Below are 17,566 nucleotides of genomic sequence, written 5' to 3'. Positions count from 1 at the left end.
ACATAAAAACAGAAGAGGACACAGTTGAGTCAGTTTAGATAAAATGAGAAAGTTATGGTTTTGGTTTTGTAACAAAAGCTGCTGTTGGACCTAGAAAGTGAAGCTTTTTTTATGTATTTAGAGACATCTCTATAAATTGACTAGCTGAGGCAGGGCCTCAGCTGTCATTTGGTTTATAAATAGGTTTTAGTATTTGCATTTCCTACTTCCTGCATGGTTTCAGGTGCTTGTTGTGGGAAAGTTCTCTAGATGAGTGCAAATTTAACCAAATGAAATTGTATGTGTAAAAATGTGCGATTTTCACTTGTGAACTGTAAATTTCAATAAAAATATTTTGCTCTACTAAAACAGTTGAGTTCATGTCCTCATCCTTGTGCGACTCCAACATTCCTCCATCCCACCCCTCTGAAGAAGCTGTGACACTACATTCTCACATAAGTGTTTGGTTCAAGACTCATCTGTGTTGTGAGCTCACACACATCACACTGCAGACGCTGAGGCAGTGTTCATCCTGAGCACAGGCCACTGTCCCTGTCCAGACCAGGCTCTTGGGTCCACCAAGGCCTCTGGTGGCCAGACACCTCCAGGATTGGCATGACATTTCTGCCCTGACTGCCTCAGCACTGTGTTGTCCCTGAACAGTGGGGACTGTGTGGGGATACTTCCTGATAGACACAGCCATGCTTCTGCCCCTTGGCCTGGACTATGTCTGCTGACACCGATGTTGCTTCTGGTATCGGGAGGGTAGAATCTGGAGCACATCTACTATGTACAGAATAGCCCACAACAGCAGATTCTCCTCTGCAAATGATCATGGCCAAGGCCAAGAAGCCTTGACCTGGACAAAATGGGATCAAATAACCATCAGATTTCCCTTGGTCTCTGGGGAGTTCATTGCATGATCGAAAGCATATTTTAAATTATTTAATTAAAAAAAAAAACCAGTAACAGGAGAGAATATATTTTGTTGATCATGGAACCTAGGATGCAGAAAGCAGCATCCAGAACTGAGTATCCACTGTGGACTTTGCAGTCCCAGAATAAGCAGCAGCTTCAGAAGCTCCCACTAGGAGCATCAACAGCTGGAGTATCCGCTGAGCCAGCATCAGCACTGGTGAGACATGCAGGCCATCATTACATCACAGGTAGCAGATACCCCAGAGAGGCAGCTTGAGCAGCAAGGGTCTGTCCATCTCTGCTGTGAAGAAGCCACAGTGGGGAGGGCACAGTCAGTCAGAGTGTTTGTGGGAGCTAGACTGACATTTGCAACCTTGAGGAGCCACATAGAGATGCCATGGGAGAGCTGAAAGGCAGGCAGTGGTGCTGGCTTGGAGACTGCAGCCAGAGGCTTTGAACCCCAGCACCAGAATAGGTCTGTCAGCAGGCAGCGGAGGGTGATCCTGCAGGGCACCAAGATGCCAGGGTGTGCACCCTAGGTGGACCAGGAAGCAGGTACCTTCCATTCTGAGTGTGTATGCATTCAGGGAACACCAAGGTCCTTGTGGAGATGAGGCAGCATCCCCAAGGATGGAAGCCATGGTGGAAGCAGTGCTGTAGATCCAAGGGAGACTGCTGCTGGAGGGCCTAGGTATGGAGAGGGCAGCAAAGCTTTTGTGCACAGGGTCTGATGCCCTAGCAGCAGACCTTGAACTGCTTAGTGAGGCAGAGCCTTACTCCACCATGAATGTCAAGCTACCATAATGCAGTCCACAGAGGATGCAAGGCAGGACCAGCATGTTGAATGCAATGCTCATAGGGACAGCGAGGCATCTTGAGCCCATGCAGAATGGGAGATTGAAGGCCCTCATTCCCCAGGGTAGAATTGTGAAACTGAATGGGTTGGAGTCAGCAGCAAAAGCCATGTAGCCTCTTTTTGCTTGCTGTGAACAAATAAATGGCTCCCTTAAGAGACAGCTTCTTGGTTCATGCTAGCTGCACAGAGAGCTCTTTGGAAGAGGTCTGCAGCTACTCAGCTATGGTGACACAATCTTTGCTTCATTTGGGACTAAGTCTTAGGGCCAGGCTAGCAGGCCATGAAGTGCCTCTGAAGCTCAGAGCAAAAGTTTTAGAGACTCTTGTGTGAACTGGGTTGTTGCATTCAAGGGATCTGCAACAAATTTTTGGTTGTGGGTCTCTTTATAGTTAGAACTTTTTGCTTCAGGTCCATTATGACTTGGACAGCTCTACAGAGATTTCAGGGCAGGTGATGAGCCAGGCTCAGATCTTGAATTTTCAGTGGAACTTTAAGGCTAGTATCAGAACTGACTGTTTGAACTTTTCAGCCTTAAGAATCGGGATGGACAAGAGTGGTTCATTGCAATGGGACAGTTTTGATTTCTCACACACACACACACACACACACACACACACACACACACACACACACACACAGAGAGAGAGAGAGAGAGAGAGAGAGAGAGAGAGAGAATCAACTGTGATGACTTACAAACTGTTTTTTGTAGAAATGTAAGTGTTTGTGTAAAAATGAAACTGTTTTTTGTAGGAATAGAGAAGTTTGTTTTTTTCTGCCCACGCTCAATATGAAGCTTCAAAAAATATTAAGTAAGGGAGGTATGTTATAGTCCACAGTCTATTTAATTTAATAAAATGTACTAATGGGTAGAAGTGGGATAAAGTATTTGCTCCTGCGTTAGAGCAGCTCAAATGCAGAACACTTTCTTGTTTTTTGTATGGATAATGTAAGCTTGTATTAATGTATCCTATGTTTTGTTAGCAAGAAACGCAAAATGTTAATATGGATGTTTGGTAAATTTTATGAAGTATAAATAGTTCTATTAAGAGTTTATTTTTGGCTGTAAGTTCGTGAGAATTTTAATTTTGTATCGTAATATTCATACTAGAATTATGATATCAACATGTTAGTGTGAATGGTGATGCTAAGGATTTCTAATTTTGATGTGGTTGCATCAGGGGTTTATTGATTTTAAAAAGTGCTTGATGTAGCAACAACTGCTATAGACATACTAGGCCTATTGAAAACAGCCATTCTATCTTGATCATCCTCTACTCCTTTATTAGGAGTTATAGCAGCCATAAAGGAAGACGTGTATTTCTGCGATTATTCCAGCTACTTTTAAGCTCTTAGAGAAAGCTGACTAAAGTCAAGGTCTGTACCCTCACTTAAGATCTTTATATTATTATAAGGGGGAATTTGTGGGTGTCACTGAGGCTCCCCTGGTGAGACTTTTCTCAAGGTCAGAGAATCTGAGCTTGCTTTACCCTGCAGGCCTGTAGAATGAGATGCTTTGCCCATAGGCTAGGTTACCAGGTATTTTGAAGGGTCTACACTTGGCTGTACATTGTGCTTTGATCTTGAATGTGGTAGGAATTTGCCTATCCCCTTGGTATTCTATAAAAAGCCCACTATAATAAATCTTGAGGAGACATGGTATTGACCCTGGGCCCAACCACAGCTATTCTGTATCTCTGCGTTTCTCTGCATCTTTGCCTATATTTCTATCTATTATTTCCTCATTGCACTCACCTCTTTCAAGAATCCTTCAACAGGGTGGAGCTATCCTCCCACATTGGTGGAGCCAATGATGTCTTCAGGTGCCATGGATTTGCTGGTAGTTGTGAGCTGCCTCAATGCAGTGCTGGGAACTGAATTCATTCCTCTGGAAGAACATTAATTGTTCCTAAGTGCTGAGACATCTCTCCACCTCCTGTTTCATTTATGCATTGTGTGTGTGTATGTGTGTGTGTGTCTGTGTTTGTATGTGTGTGTTGCCTGCATGTATGCATGTGCCACATGTGTGCCTGGTTAACATGGAGGCCAGAATAAGGCTTTGGAACTCCTGGAAGGGAGTTATAGATGTTTGTGACTGCCATGTAGATAATGGAATTTGAACCTAAGTCCTTGGAAGAACAGACAATCCTATGAGATCTTCTACCAAGTTCAGCCCTAGTTTTGCCCAACTCCCACCTCGAAGGGATCTAATGTTTTTTTCTCACCTTAAATTCATCCACAAATAAAGAATGCACAGAGGCCCACTGACACAAATAAGTAGAAAACCTAGTTTTTTGTTTGTCTGTTTGCTTTTAATGGCAGGAATGTAGAGGAATTAGTATTCATGTTTTTCTGACTTTAAGGCTCTGGCCTTCACCACCTCATTTGATTTTTCCAGAGATAATAATTTATCTCAACTGCTGTATTGGATGAAAAGCAATCAATAATAGTGATCCACAACCAATTAGATTTACCTGTAGATTTTTTGTTGTTGTTAGTTTATTTTAGTTCATTTTCCATTCTTGCAAGATTTGTTCACCTTAGTTACTCTGAATGTTTTTTCTTCATACAATTCTCTTACCCAACCAAGCCATAGTCAGAAAGTCTGGAATGTAAGGTAGCCAGCAGATGCCATTTGACTTAGTGTTGTTTAGGGCTGGAGGTAGAGATGAGGGTCTCACACTAATGCAGGTTAGCCTGGAACCTGCCTCCTGAGAGCTGGGATTACAGGCATGGACTACAACATCTGGCTAAGGCATTCAGAAAGCCAAGATTAGGAGATGGTTAAAATAGGTGTTTAGTATACTAGGGAAGGGTGAAGTGCTAACCACCCAAATATGAGGCTTTGCATTATAATCTCATATATGTAACTGCACCCATATAGAAATATGGGCACACTCCTGTATGCTTGTATTTCCTGAGCTAAGGAAGGGGAGACAACAGGATCTAGTAATTTTCTGGTCACAGAGTCAGGCTGATTCAGTGAGATCCAGATTCACTGAGAGACCTTGTCTCTGAAAGATTAAGGAGGGGAGAGAGAGACGGGAAGATACTCAACATCAACTCAACCTCACTACACATACATTTATCACATATACATTCACACACACACACGAACATGCATACATTATACACAGATTGCTCAAGAAGTTCTTGGGAACTGAAGATAATATCCATTTTAAGTAGAGTATTTGATTTTCAGGTCATTAAAATCCTAGCTAAATAAAATCATGAGTTATTTTGTGTGGATTCATTTTGCTTACATATACATACACATGAACAAACATTTCATAATCTTTATTTTTTTTGACACAGGGTTTCTCTGTATAGCCCTGGCTGTCATGAACCTCACTGTGTAGAGGAGTGTGGCCACAAACTAAGATCCACCTTCCCCTGCTTCCCTAATACTGAGATTAGAATTTTAACACACCACCCTCAGCCAACCTTTTTTATTTTTCATTTTACATTTTTATTTATTTGGGGTGGTGGCATGTGGAGGTCAGAATAAGGACTACTTGTGAGAATGATTTCTGTCCTTTCCTCATATGGGTCCCTGGGGTCAGACTCAGATCCTTGGTGGCAAATAGAGTTACCTACTGAACCACCTCCCTGATACCCTGCTGTGGAATGGTTCTTTTATGCTGTGGAATGTTGTTTTAGTGATGCAAAGATGTATTGTGTTCTTTTATGTTGCATTTGTTTAACTCTGTGAGGCTGTGTCATTTTGCCTGCTTCAAAGACCATATTGGTTTAATAATGAGCTGACCAGCCAATAGTGAGGCAGGAGAAAGTTTAGGCAGGCCTGGCAGGCAGGGAGAATAAATAAAAGGAGGAAGAAAGGGGTGTGAGAAAAGGTGGAGAGAAGGATGCCAGGGGCCAGTCGACCATCTTCACATGCAACAATGATTAAGAAGGAAAGAAAAGACCTACAGAAATAGAGGAAGGTAAGCCCAGAGGCCAAAGGTACATGGAGTAATTCAAAAAAAGTTGTCTAGAAATATGACAAGCTAAGTTCGGGCATTTATAAGTAAGAATAAGCCTCTGTGTATTTATTTGGGAACTGAGTGGCAGGCCCATAAAGAGCAAAGTGAAAAACTGGCTAGAATACCCTGACCCCATTTTTTTTTAAAAAACAGATTCTGTGTAACCCTGGCTGGCTTCAAACTCATTATTAAACTTTGAACTCCTGGTCCTCCTGCCTCCATTGCCTAAATGCAGTGATTACAGGTTTGCTACACCACACCTGGCTTATGTGTTGGTGAAGGTGATCCCGGGGCTTACTGTGTGTTAGCTACACAATCTACCAAGGAAGCTATGTTATCAGTTCCCTGACACTTAAAACAAATTGTGGGTGTGGGGGCTGAAGAGATGTCTTAGCAGTTAAGGGTAATTGACTGCTGTTTGAGAGGTCCTGTGTCCAATTCCCAGCATCCACATGGTGGCTCACAATCATCTGAAATGGGATCTGATTCCTTCCTCTAGCATGTGTGAAGAAAAAGCACTCATATACATAAAACACATGTACAAATAAGTCTAAGAACTTTTCCTTCTTTAAATGGTAAAAAAGAATGGTTCTTCACATTATAAATATGTTCTAGCGTTGGACCCCAAAATTTAGCATCTCAGGTGCATGCCCCAAGAACCCAGACTCCAGTCCAGTTGATACAATAGCAAGAGGTTTATTGGCGACTGTACAGAAAGGCAAACTCTGCTCCAAAGAAGAAGAATAAGCCACAGCTACCTCACCTGGCCAACTTCTCAGCTGATCCTGTTTCCCCAGACTAGAAGCCTCTGTGTCCTTATCTGAATGACACTCAGCTGAACTGCTTCTCAAAAGCCTGAAAGCTTAACCAGTCAGTTCCTGGTTTTTATGCTTTACATATCTTTCTGCTTTCTGCCATCACTTCCTGGGATCAAAGACTCACTTCATGGGATTAAAGTCGTGAGTCATCATGCCTGGCTATTTACTGTGTGGCTTTAAACTCACAGAGATCCGGGTGGATCTCTGCCTCTCAAGTGATAGGATTAAAGGCGTGTGTGCCACCATTTTCTGGACTCTATATCTATGACTATTCTGCCTGCAGCAGGATTGTGAGTAACAGCTGTGACATTCCTGAGTGGGCCTGGGTAAGTAAAGCATTATTATTTTTTTTTTGAGATGTGATAGTGTAGATATTGATAATTTGTATTTCTTCTTCTGTCTGTTCTGACTGTTGAGTGCATTTGCTTGTTCATTGATTGGATACCCTGTTCTGTTGTTTGCTGTTTATTTTTGAGGTCTTTGTATATTCTGGATGTTGTTTATCCCTTGTAAGAGAAAAGAGCTGGCAATGATTTTTCTCCCATTTTCTAGACTTTCTCTTCACTCCAATCAGTGCTCTTTCGGCTGTTCAGAAGTTTTTGAATTTGGAGCAATTTGACTCTTCAGTTCTTACAGATATATCCTGAGTCATGAGACTCATTTCCTGATTCTTCATGGGCATGATCTGGGTCTCGTGTAGTCCTTTCTGGAACTCTTGTGTCTTTGGTGGAAAATAATCTTGAAATGCTGATCCTCCTGCCTCCACTTCCTAGAGTTAAATGACATGTGCACAATACTAAGCTCCATTTAGTAGTGCTGTGGATCAAACCCAGGTCTTTATGTATGGTGAGCAATCACAAGACTGACTGGGTTATATGTGTAGCTCCTGTGTGGGGTTTGGTTTTGAAACTTGGTCTACTGTGCAGCTCTGGCTGGCGTGGAACTCAAGAGATCAGCCTGCATCAGGTCCTCTCATACTAAAATTAAGGATATGAGCTACCATGTTAAGCCTGAGAAGTTTTTTGTTTATTTTTGACAGGGCTTCTCTGTGTAATTCCTGGCTGTCCTGGAATTTGCTTTGTAGATCAGGGTTGCCTCAAACTCAAGTCTTAAACTCATAGAGATTCTCCTGTCTCTGCATGTTGAATCCTAGCATTAAAGGCATGCTCTAGGACACATGACGAGAAATATCTCTCTCTCTCTCTCTCTCTCTCTCTCTCTCTCTCTCTCTCTCTCTCTCTCTCTCTCTCTCTCTCTCCTTTTGTACTCTCTTTTGCTTTTAGCAATTTTGAGACAGGGTTTCTCTGTATAATCCAGGCTGTCCTGGACCTCTCTGTAGACCAGGCTGGCCTCAAACTCAGATCTTTGTGCCTCTGCCTCTCAAGTGCTGGGATTAAAGGCATGTTCCACCATGCCTGGCTTGAGTTATTCTTTTCTCTCTTTTTTTTAAAGAATTATTAATTAGTTTTTATGTACGTTGGTGTTCTGTCTGTGTGAAGGTGTCAGGTCTCCTGGAAGAGGAATTATAGACCATTGTGAGCTGCCATGTGGTTGCTCAGACTTGGTCCTCTGGAAGAGCAGCCATCAATCCCAACCACTGAGCCATCTCTCCAGCCCCAAGGTTTTTCTTTTTAATGGAAGCATTAATGTCACTAATTTACTCTGTCCTAAAGGTTCTAGAAAGCAGTGGTTTGTTCTCTCTAGTGTTTGGAATTGAAACTATGGGATTCTTGGCTCCAGCTTTCTGAGTTATATCCCCATGCCTCAGTACTCTTTATTTCCCTAGGTTAGCCCAGAAGCTGCTCTGCAGACAAGGAAAGGTTTGAATTTGTTTTTTTTCCCCAACATAACATTTTTATTGATTATTTAGAGTTCACATAATGCATTCTGTTCACAGTTAATCCCCCATCCCTGGTGACCTCCCCCAAAGAAAACAAGAGTGAAAAAATAAAACCAAGCCCAATTTCTATTGCCCATATATTCACTGGAACATGGTCAAACTCCCAGTGTCCGGTACCTTCAAGAAAACAGTCCTTCCCCACCCCCACCAGAAGTCATTAACTGTGAAGAGTTACACTTCAGGATCCCTATCACAATTTTAAGAGTTCCTTTAAGTGGCTTACCATCTAGACTGTTTTCTTTTTAGGGTGGGTGCGGCACGGGAGAAGTTGTCATGGAAGCCTTCTGTTTCTTGTTTTCAACTGAGTCTGCAGTCATCAATTCCACAGCAAAAGACGCTTCCTTGCTTGTCCCCTCCTTTTGGAACAAACCCTGGCTGTCCTGGAACTTACAATATAAACCAGGCTGGTGAACTCAGGCCTCTGCCTCTTGCCCACCAGTCTTTGAATTGGGGATTTTCCCTGCCTCATCCTCCCAAGTAGCGGAAATTACAGGCCTGAACCACCAGGTCCAGATATATTTTTGTTTTTAATTGATTTTAGAAATAATATTTAATATTGTTAAGTTTTTATTCTATATGTATAGTTGTTTTGTCCACATGACTTGCATCTGCCATGCTGATGTCAGTGGTTCTTTGTTCTGATAATTCCTTCCTTTCACTTCCTTCTTCATTTTGGAATTTGGAATGTTTATTCTGTGGTTGGGGTGTATGTCAGAAATAGATAACTTGTTTGGTTTTCCTTTTTGGAGAAAGGGTTTGTCTGAGCAGCCCTAGCTATCTTGGAAAGCAGTATGTAGACAGGCTGATCTTGAACTCAAAGATCTGCCTGCTTCTACCTCTCCTGCTGAGTGCTAGGATTAAAGGCATACACCACCACCATGTGGCAGAAATATGTGACTTTACCAGGAGCTGCCAATTTAAAGACTGCCTTAGTCTCAGTGTTTGAATGGACTTTGGACTCATTATTATTACATTGACTTGGTGTGTGTGTGTCTAACACACATGGGTGTTGTCATCAGAGGACCACTTACAAGAGTTGTTTCTCTCCCTCCATCACATGGGTCCCTGGGTTGGAACTCAGGTCCACAGGCTTGGTGGCAAGTGCCTTCACTTGCTGAGCCATCTTGTCAGCTTGGGCTTTGGGCTTTTAGTCAGTGTGGGAACAGTTAACGACTACAGATCTTTTGCAATCGGCCTGACTACATTTTCTGTAACTAAGTGTCTGAACATATGAGGAGGAGAAAAGCAAACTTATCTCTGCAAGGTGATGGTTTGGGTGTCAGGTTGACAAGAGGTAGAGTTAGGATGATTAATATTGCTAACTCTAGCATCAAGCAGGAGACTGGTGATATCGTGTTCCCCAATATATCGTGCACTCTAATAAATTTACCTGGCGTCAGAGAACAGAACATAGAGGCCAGACAATAGTGGCATTCACACCTTTAATCCTGTCACTTGGGAGGCAGAGATCCATCTGGATCTCTGTGAGTTTAAAGCCACACTGGAAACAGCCAGGCATGGTGACTCACACCTTTAATTCCAGGAAGTAATGGCAGAAAGCAGAAAGGCATAAAAGGAATGAAAACCAGGAACTTGGCTGGTTAAGCTTTCAGGCTTTTAAGCAGCACAGTTCAGCTGAGAGGCACCCAGTCTGAGCAAACAGAATCAGCTGAGGAACTGATAAGTTGAGGTGGCTGTGGCTTATTCTGCTTCTCTGATCTTCTAGCATTCACCCCAATACCCAGCTCCAGGTTTGTTTTTATTAATAAGACCCTTTAAGATTCATGCTACAGGAGACCAGTCTCTGAGCAGAACCATGAGGATTTGCTAGATAAATAAACCTATCTGCTAGTCCATGATTGTCTATGCTAGGCTATTTAAGATGAGAAGACCCACCTTAATTGTGGGTGACATTATATCATGGAAGAGGTCCTGGACTGAACAAAAAAGGAGATGTATTTACTATTCATTTTTCTCTAGTCTTATAATCCTGCCAATAATCCACTGTGGGAGTTCTTTTCTGCTCATTCCTATTTAGGGTTCTAAATGCCTCTTGGGCTTGGATATTAGTATTTGTCCTTAAGTATGGGGATTTGCTGGTATAACTGAGGGTCTGCTTGCACTACGGAACCAAAAGAAAAAAAAGAAACATGAAGGTGATAAAATGCCAAAGGCTTTGGCATGCTAATACATACCTGTAATTCCAGCACTAAGGAGGTAGATTGAAGAACTGCCTCCAGGTCAAGGTCAGTCTGGTCAATGTAGTTAGTTTTTGGCACTCAGGGATATAGACCAAGACTGTGCCTCAGTGAGATAAGAGAGAAGAAAAGGAACAAGAAAGATAGGACTGAGAAATAGAATATGAATCAACATACAAGAAATACGAGGGGCTACAGGAGAAAACTAACAAGTTATGGTGGTACCCTGCAGTTTAACCCAGTACTCAGGAGGCCCAGGCAAATGGATCTCTGTCAGTCTGAGGCCAACCCTGAGATACACAGTGAGATCCTTTCTAAAAGGTAAATGAAGGAAGCAGCCATAAAACCCAACAAATACTGTTGCATTAATTGATCACTCCCTTGTTGAAATATGTATGGATTGTCACCCCACCAGTAGGTTTCCTGTCTTTTCAAGCATTACATATATATGTATCTTATTACAAAGAGTAGCATGAACTTTGAGGAATAAGAATACATAAGGAGGGTAGTGGTGGCCCACACCTTTAATCCCGGCATTCTGGACTCAGAGGCAAGCAGATCTCAAATCAAGGCCAGCCTGTTCTAAGACCAAGTTAAGGACAGCCAGGGCTACACAGAGAAACCCTGCCTCAGGGCTGGAGAGATGGCTCAGAGGTTAAGAGCACTGGCTCCTTTTCCAGATGTCCTGAATTCAATTCCCAGCAACCACATGGTGGCTCACAACCATCTGTAATAATATCTGGGCTCTTTTCTGGCCTGCAGGTGTACATGAACACAGAACACTAAAGTTAAAAAGAAAAAGAGAGAAAAAGAAACCTGTGTAGAAAAATATAAACAAGCAAAAGTGTCTAAGCAGCTTGAGAATTCCTAGGACATGAAATGGCCTATCCTGTGAGAGACTGGTTTTGAGATTTATGTGACTGGAGGGAAGATGGTAGGCAGCTTCCAAAGAAGTATGCTGCCTTTAGGTCCCAATGATTCTTTTCTATTTGGACCCAAGGTCCAAAAGAATGTGATCATGTCTATTGTAGATGCTTTGTTTTTGAGATAGAATACCACTAGTACATAGAACTGGCTCACCTGGAAATCACTATGCACACCAGTCTAAGCCTCAAACTCACAGAGCTCCACTGTCCTCCAGCCTAGTCCTCTGCAAGAATTTAAAGAAAGGTCATTATGAAATGAAACCTTTTGAATGATCTATGTGGATCAGATTTAGTGTGGACAGAATGAGAACCAGTATGGTGGTGCATGCCTTTCTTCCCAGCACACAGCCGGGTTCAGATCTCTTTGATTTTGATGCCAGCATGGTCTACACAGAACTATGTCAGTCAGGGAAAAAGATTTCTTGGGAAAGTCCCATTTCTTGGGCTTCGTTGTCTCAACTCTGTGATAGGAAGATGAACGGCCTCAAGCGCCTCTTCAGAACATCTCATCAGGAATTTCCTTTATCTCAGCACTCAGGAGCCAGAAACAGTGAATCTCTGTTAGTTCAAGACCAGCCTGGTCTATAGAGTGAGTTTCAGGACAGCCAGGGCTACACAGAAAAACCCTGTCCTAAAAAACCAAGCCAAACAAAAAAATTAAAACAAGCAAACAAAAAAGAGAATATATCTCCATTCTTGCTAGGATATTTGTGAAATCTTAGGTCGGAGCGAAGTTATCTCCTGCACTACTGTCCACAGAAGTTTTGGAGTTGGACTCGTGTGTAGCCAGTAGAGGAGCAGGGCTTTGAGCATTGGCCATAAATGCCACACCTTCACTCTATGCAAGTGTTTGATTAATATGTATCCCCAAACTCAAGCTAGACTTGAGAGTTTATACTCAGATGTCCACTTGCATGCTCTGCCAATCTTAAGAATTTCTTTTGGAAGCAGGATGTGGTGGTGCCTAAAACCTGTTTTTACTGGGGAATAACAAAATGCAGGGAGTTAGGACTCTGTATAGTCCTAATATTGATGGCTTGAAAATGGAAAAATAAATGAATGTATAAGCAGAAAAAACAACCCTGTTTTTATATTGTCAGTTGTTAGATCTGTGGATCTCAAGGCTTCCCTTTACTCTCTGCTTGAGGTCTCACTGAGGATAAATCTGTCTGTTCCCTAAAGCTTTCCTCATTGTTCTATAATAGGGTCTTTAGTTTCCTTTAGGAATTCTAAATTCAGGGTCCAGAGAGAGGGCTGTTTTGATCCTAGCACCTAAATGCTGACTCACAACCCTCTCTGGCTAGAGTTCCAAGGGATCTGACACCCCTTGTGGTCACTGAGGGCACTGCATGCAAGTGATGCACAGACAACCACATAAACTCACACATGAAATTGAAAATAATTTTGAGGTTGAGTTTATTAAGTAGCTTTCCTATCATGTACCTTCTTCTTCTCCTGGCTATGCAGCCCAGGATAGCCTCCAAGTCACAGACCCTCCTTCCTCCCTCTCCAGTACTGAGATCAAAGATGAGTGTGTCACTACAGGCAGACTAATAATAAATCTTACAAAAGTCTTGGTTCAGCCTCTCTAGTGCTGAAATTATAATCATATATGCTGTGGAATAATCATTTTGTACACTGTGAAGATTTGTCACTGTGATTGGTTTAATGAAGTCGCTGACTGGCCAATAGCTGACCAGAATCAGGTTAAGCAGGATAGGCACACTAGGAGAATGCTGGAAGGAAGATGAACAGTGTCTGGAGTAACCACCACACAGAGATGGAGTCCATGAACCTGCCATGTTAACAAAGGTACCATCACATGGAAGAGCTGAAATAAGGAATATGGGTTAACTTAAAATGTAAGAGCCAGTTAGCAATAAGCCTGAACACTGGCCAAGCATTTGTAATTAATATAAGTCTTAGTGTGCGTATTTGAGAGTGGCTGTAGGACAGGAAACCTCTGCCTACATATATACAGTCACATAGAGCAGATTTGTTTGTGTGTGAGTCTAGGGATTGAATTTAGGGTCTTGTGTATACTTGGTCCTTTAAATTCTCAACTATATCTTCAGCCCTTCATACATTTACATTTGTGCTCCTTGATTTTATCATGACCACCTCAGGTCGGTATATCTGGATCTGGAGCCTGCAATCAAAAAGGTCAGCCCCAGAGGTGACCACTCAGGCTCATCTTCCTAACTGTTGCATTTGCACCAGCGACTAGAATCTGACCAGAACTTCATTTTCTCAGCATCATCAGAGGGACAGAGAAGAGTAGACGTGCACTGTCTCCACAGTTTGCTTAAGGTACTTGCAGTTTTTATTTCTTTTGCTATGATAAAACACTCTGGAAAACCAAATTCAGGGAAACTCAGGATGAGGGGGAAGGATTATTTCAGTTCACAGTCACAGATTACAGTCCATCACTTTGGGGAGTCACAGCTGCATGAACTTGAAACAGCTGGTCATATGACAGTCACAGCTAGGAGCAGAGCGAAAATGAATGCATGCAGACAATGTCTCTACCCTTATATACTTTAGTTCCCCAAGCAGTGAAAAGTGCCATACACTAAAGCAGGGAATACTGCCACACACTTTAAAGCTGGGTCTTTCCACACTAATTAAGGCAACCGAGATAATCCACCAGGCCAACCCAATCGGGGGGAACCTCATGAAGCTCAATTTCCAGGTGCTGGTAGGTTGTGGCATGTTGACAAATAGAACTAACCATCACAATTAAACATCGGGTCAGAAAAAGAGAAAGCAAACACACTCTGAGCATGTCTTCCAGAGAATGAACACAGCTTCAATAACTCAGAGGTTAAAGCATGTACTTGAGAATGTAATAGAGATGGCTCAGCGCTCTTACAGAGGACCTGAGCTCAGTTTCTAGCCCCTCCACTGGGTGGATCAAAACTGCCTGTATGCTAGTTCTAGGGACTCTGATGCCCTCTTCTGGACTCTGAGGGCACTGTACTCATATGTGCACAAATGCACACACACATAATTAAATAATTTTTATTTAAAGGTTATAAGTAACTCCAGTTTCTGCTAATTGTAATTGATAAATCATAATTGTAAATATTTAAAGAAAATATAAGCTTTCCCATTTTGTAGTATTGAGGCATGAAGAGAGAAATAAAAGCCAATTTTGGTCAGTTAGAGTTTTACATATACATTGTGATCAATGTATTTTGAGTCACAATCTCTGTAATGTGTTTTTTGTTTGTTTTTAGATTACAGGAGCTTTCTCTGTGAAGAAAGAATGGTTCCTCTAGAGATAAACGGCTTTGTCCAAATCCGAAGCACGAACCGGATCAAGCACACCCGGGCTTCTAAGTGGAAAGAAGCAGTCATCCAAATAGTAGAAAGAAAACAGAAGGTTAATCTGGTGGTTTCCTTGAAGTTGGAAGGAAGGAGCAGGGTTTTTCAGCTGGGTGATAATGTTGCAGGTGTAATGGTTAGTTGTTGTGAGACAGGAGAGCATCATCTGCATTTAACTCTGAAAGATGACACTTCCTTACTCATTAACAAGTTATCTTCCACAGATGTTGAAAGGTTGAAGAATTGCCTGGATTCTTTTCATATATCTGAATCCCAACAACTCGAGGAACCCAAGAGTAATCAGCATATTCCTGAAAGCAGTGATCCATTTTGCAGGAAACACCAGGAACGAGTTTGTGGATCCTTGAATACTACAGAAGAAAGTGGGACTCCACTGCCCATGAAGATGACCGTTTCAGAGCCAAACTCCAGCAGAAGTCATGTTGAAAAAGAGAGTGGAGAAACACAGAGCAAAAACAGGAAGAGAAAATCAACATCCACTGTAGAAGTGAATGCGGACATTCTTGAAAAAAATAATCCTGAATCAGAAAAGAAATCCAAAACCTATAACTCCAGAAATAAAAGAATCGAAGGAGAGAAAACAGTGGCTTTAAGAGATCAGGAGAAGCATAACATTGGGAAACTGGAACCTTCATTCAACCCCAACACCCGCTTGGGTCCTAACCTATATGTCATTGTTCTTCCAACACAAATATGGTCTGATGAAAGTGGATCAAAGTTTAGACAGGAGACCAAAACATACACACATAATGAAGTCCATCCTTCTCAAGGCATTTATATAAAGGAACTGAAACCTGAAGGCTTCCCCAATTTGGGAAACACGTGTTACATGAATTCCATTTTACAATCTATTTTTGGGATTCCAACGTTTGCAATGGATTTGCTCACACAAGGTATCCCATGGGAGAAAGTTTCAAATGATAATCTTATCAAGCCCTTAAGCCATCTGCTTGTCCGGAAAGATATCCAGAATATGGTGATCAAAGGAATGTTACTCAGGGATGTGAAGAAATCCATTTCTATGGTTGCAAACACATTCTTGGGTAATGAACAGAATGATGCCCTTGAATTTCTCAGTCACTGTTTAGACCAGATGAAAGTGAATATGGAAAAACTAAATGCCATGTGGATCACTGAGAAGGATAATGAAGTTGAGAGGTCATCTCCATCAACATATGCTGAGACTGCCACCCCCAAAAGGTTTGTTTGTCCTGTCAGTGCTAATTTTGAATTAGAGCTGCAGAGCTCCATTGTTTGTGAAGCTTGTGGTGAGGCTACTCTGAACACTGAAGTGAGTAATTACCTCTCTGTTGACCTGCACCAAGGGACAAGGGAAGAGCCTCTATCTATCCAAAAGTCCCTTGATCTTTTCTTTACACCAGTAAAAATTGAGCATAATTGTGCGAAGTGCAAGAACAAGAATTCAGTTCTCAGGTACACTTTGAAGAGGCTCCCCAGAGTCCTCATTGTTCATCTGAAACGCTACCACTTGACCGCTAATGGGTTGTTGGTGAAGAGTCATCAACCAGTTGAGATTTCTAAGTATCTAAATGTATCTTCCCACTACAATGAAAACAGGAAACCACCATTTCCCTTGACTGATAAGGTCCCACTTGATGACCGTGATGTCCCAAATGTCCCTGAAGGGATGATGCCTCTCAGCCAGTCAATACCATCTAGTAATGTGAAGAACTATGAGAAAATTAATGCAGATGGAATGTCAGATCATCACACTAACACTAAGGTTGTCAATGATTGTGATCTTAATGAAGGAAAGATTCTTGAAGGATCTCAAAATATGGCAAAACAGGTGCTCTCTAATTATAGGAATAGATTCCACAAGGAATTCCTTCCTCAGGCATCACCTCCAAGTGTTGAGGGTACTCAGGAGGACACAGAGAAGGATGTGAATAAGTCTTCAAAATTGAGAGAACAGAAAGATAATGAAGATTCCCTTGGTACATCAGAGAATCCTAGAAATAACAATGTTCCAGGAAGCAACAACACAGTAGATGCTGTTGATGAGTCAAAAAATGTGGTATTGAGAGATGATCCTCAGAATTACAGACTTGTCAGTCTTGTCAGCCATTTTGGGAGGTCCCATTATTCAGGTCATTATGTAAGCAATGTGTATGATTTTCAAAAGCAAGCATGGCTCCTGTACAATGATGTCCGAGTGTTCGAGATTCCAGAGGCTTTGATTCAGAAGATTCATCTTCACAACGGATACATTTGTTTTTACATGCATAAGGAGATATTTGAGTGGCTGTTGAAAAAGGCATCAGAGTACTAGTTACTTAGAACATCTAAAGAGCAAAAGAAGAATTATGGATCTTTTCTCACCATTGCTTATTGGCTGTACACACGTCCTAGAAGAATCCATTTTTAACACTCATTTAGGTCAATTGAAAACTCAGCAAGCAAAACAAAACAAACAATATATTAGGACCAAAACCCATACATCCGTGATGCAGGCTATATACCATTTTCTCCTACAAGACTATAGTGATGCTTTTTACATTTTTTTGTTTTGCTTATTTTTGGTGTTTTGAGACTATTTCTCTGTGTGGTTGTGGGTGTTCTAGAAGTCACTCTGTAGAGCAGGCTGGCCCCAAACTCAGAGATATAACTTCTTTTGCCTTC

The 17,566-nt window shown here is 41.9% G+C and overlaps 1 protein-coding gene across 1 annotated transcript; it reads left to right on the top strand.

Annotated features, from left to right (window-relative positions):
- The first annotated feature begins 14,843 nt into the window (after positions 1 to 14,843).
- On the top strand, positions 14,844 to 17,349 carry LOC143271970 (ubiquitin carboxyl-terminal hydrolase 29-like). The gene is made up of 3 exons (XM_076564924.1): positions 14,844 to 16,674; positions 16,732 to 16,881; positions 16,933 to 17,349. The coding sequence occupies exons 1-3, from the start codon at positions 14,844 to 14,846 to the stop codon at positions 17,214 to 17,216; spliced, it is 2,265 nt and encodes a 754-aa protein (XP_076421039.1). The 3' UTR covers positions 17,217 to 17,349.
- Positions 17,350 to 17,566: the final 217 nt, after the last annotated feature.

Source organism: Peromyscus maniculatus, chromosome 1 (genome assembly GCF_049852395.1).
Source record: "Peromyscus maniculatus bairdii isolate BWxNUB_F1_BW_parent chromosome 1, HU_Pman_BW_mat_3.1, whole genome shotgun sequence".
In the NCBI taxonomy this organism is placed as follows: Eukaryota; Metazoa; Chordata; class Mammalia; order Rodentia; family Cricetidae; genus Peromyscus; species Peromyscus maniculatus.
Note: the sequence above shows the minus strand (reverse complement) of the source record. Positions and strands in the feature narration are given on the sequence as shown.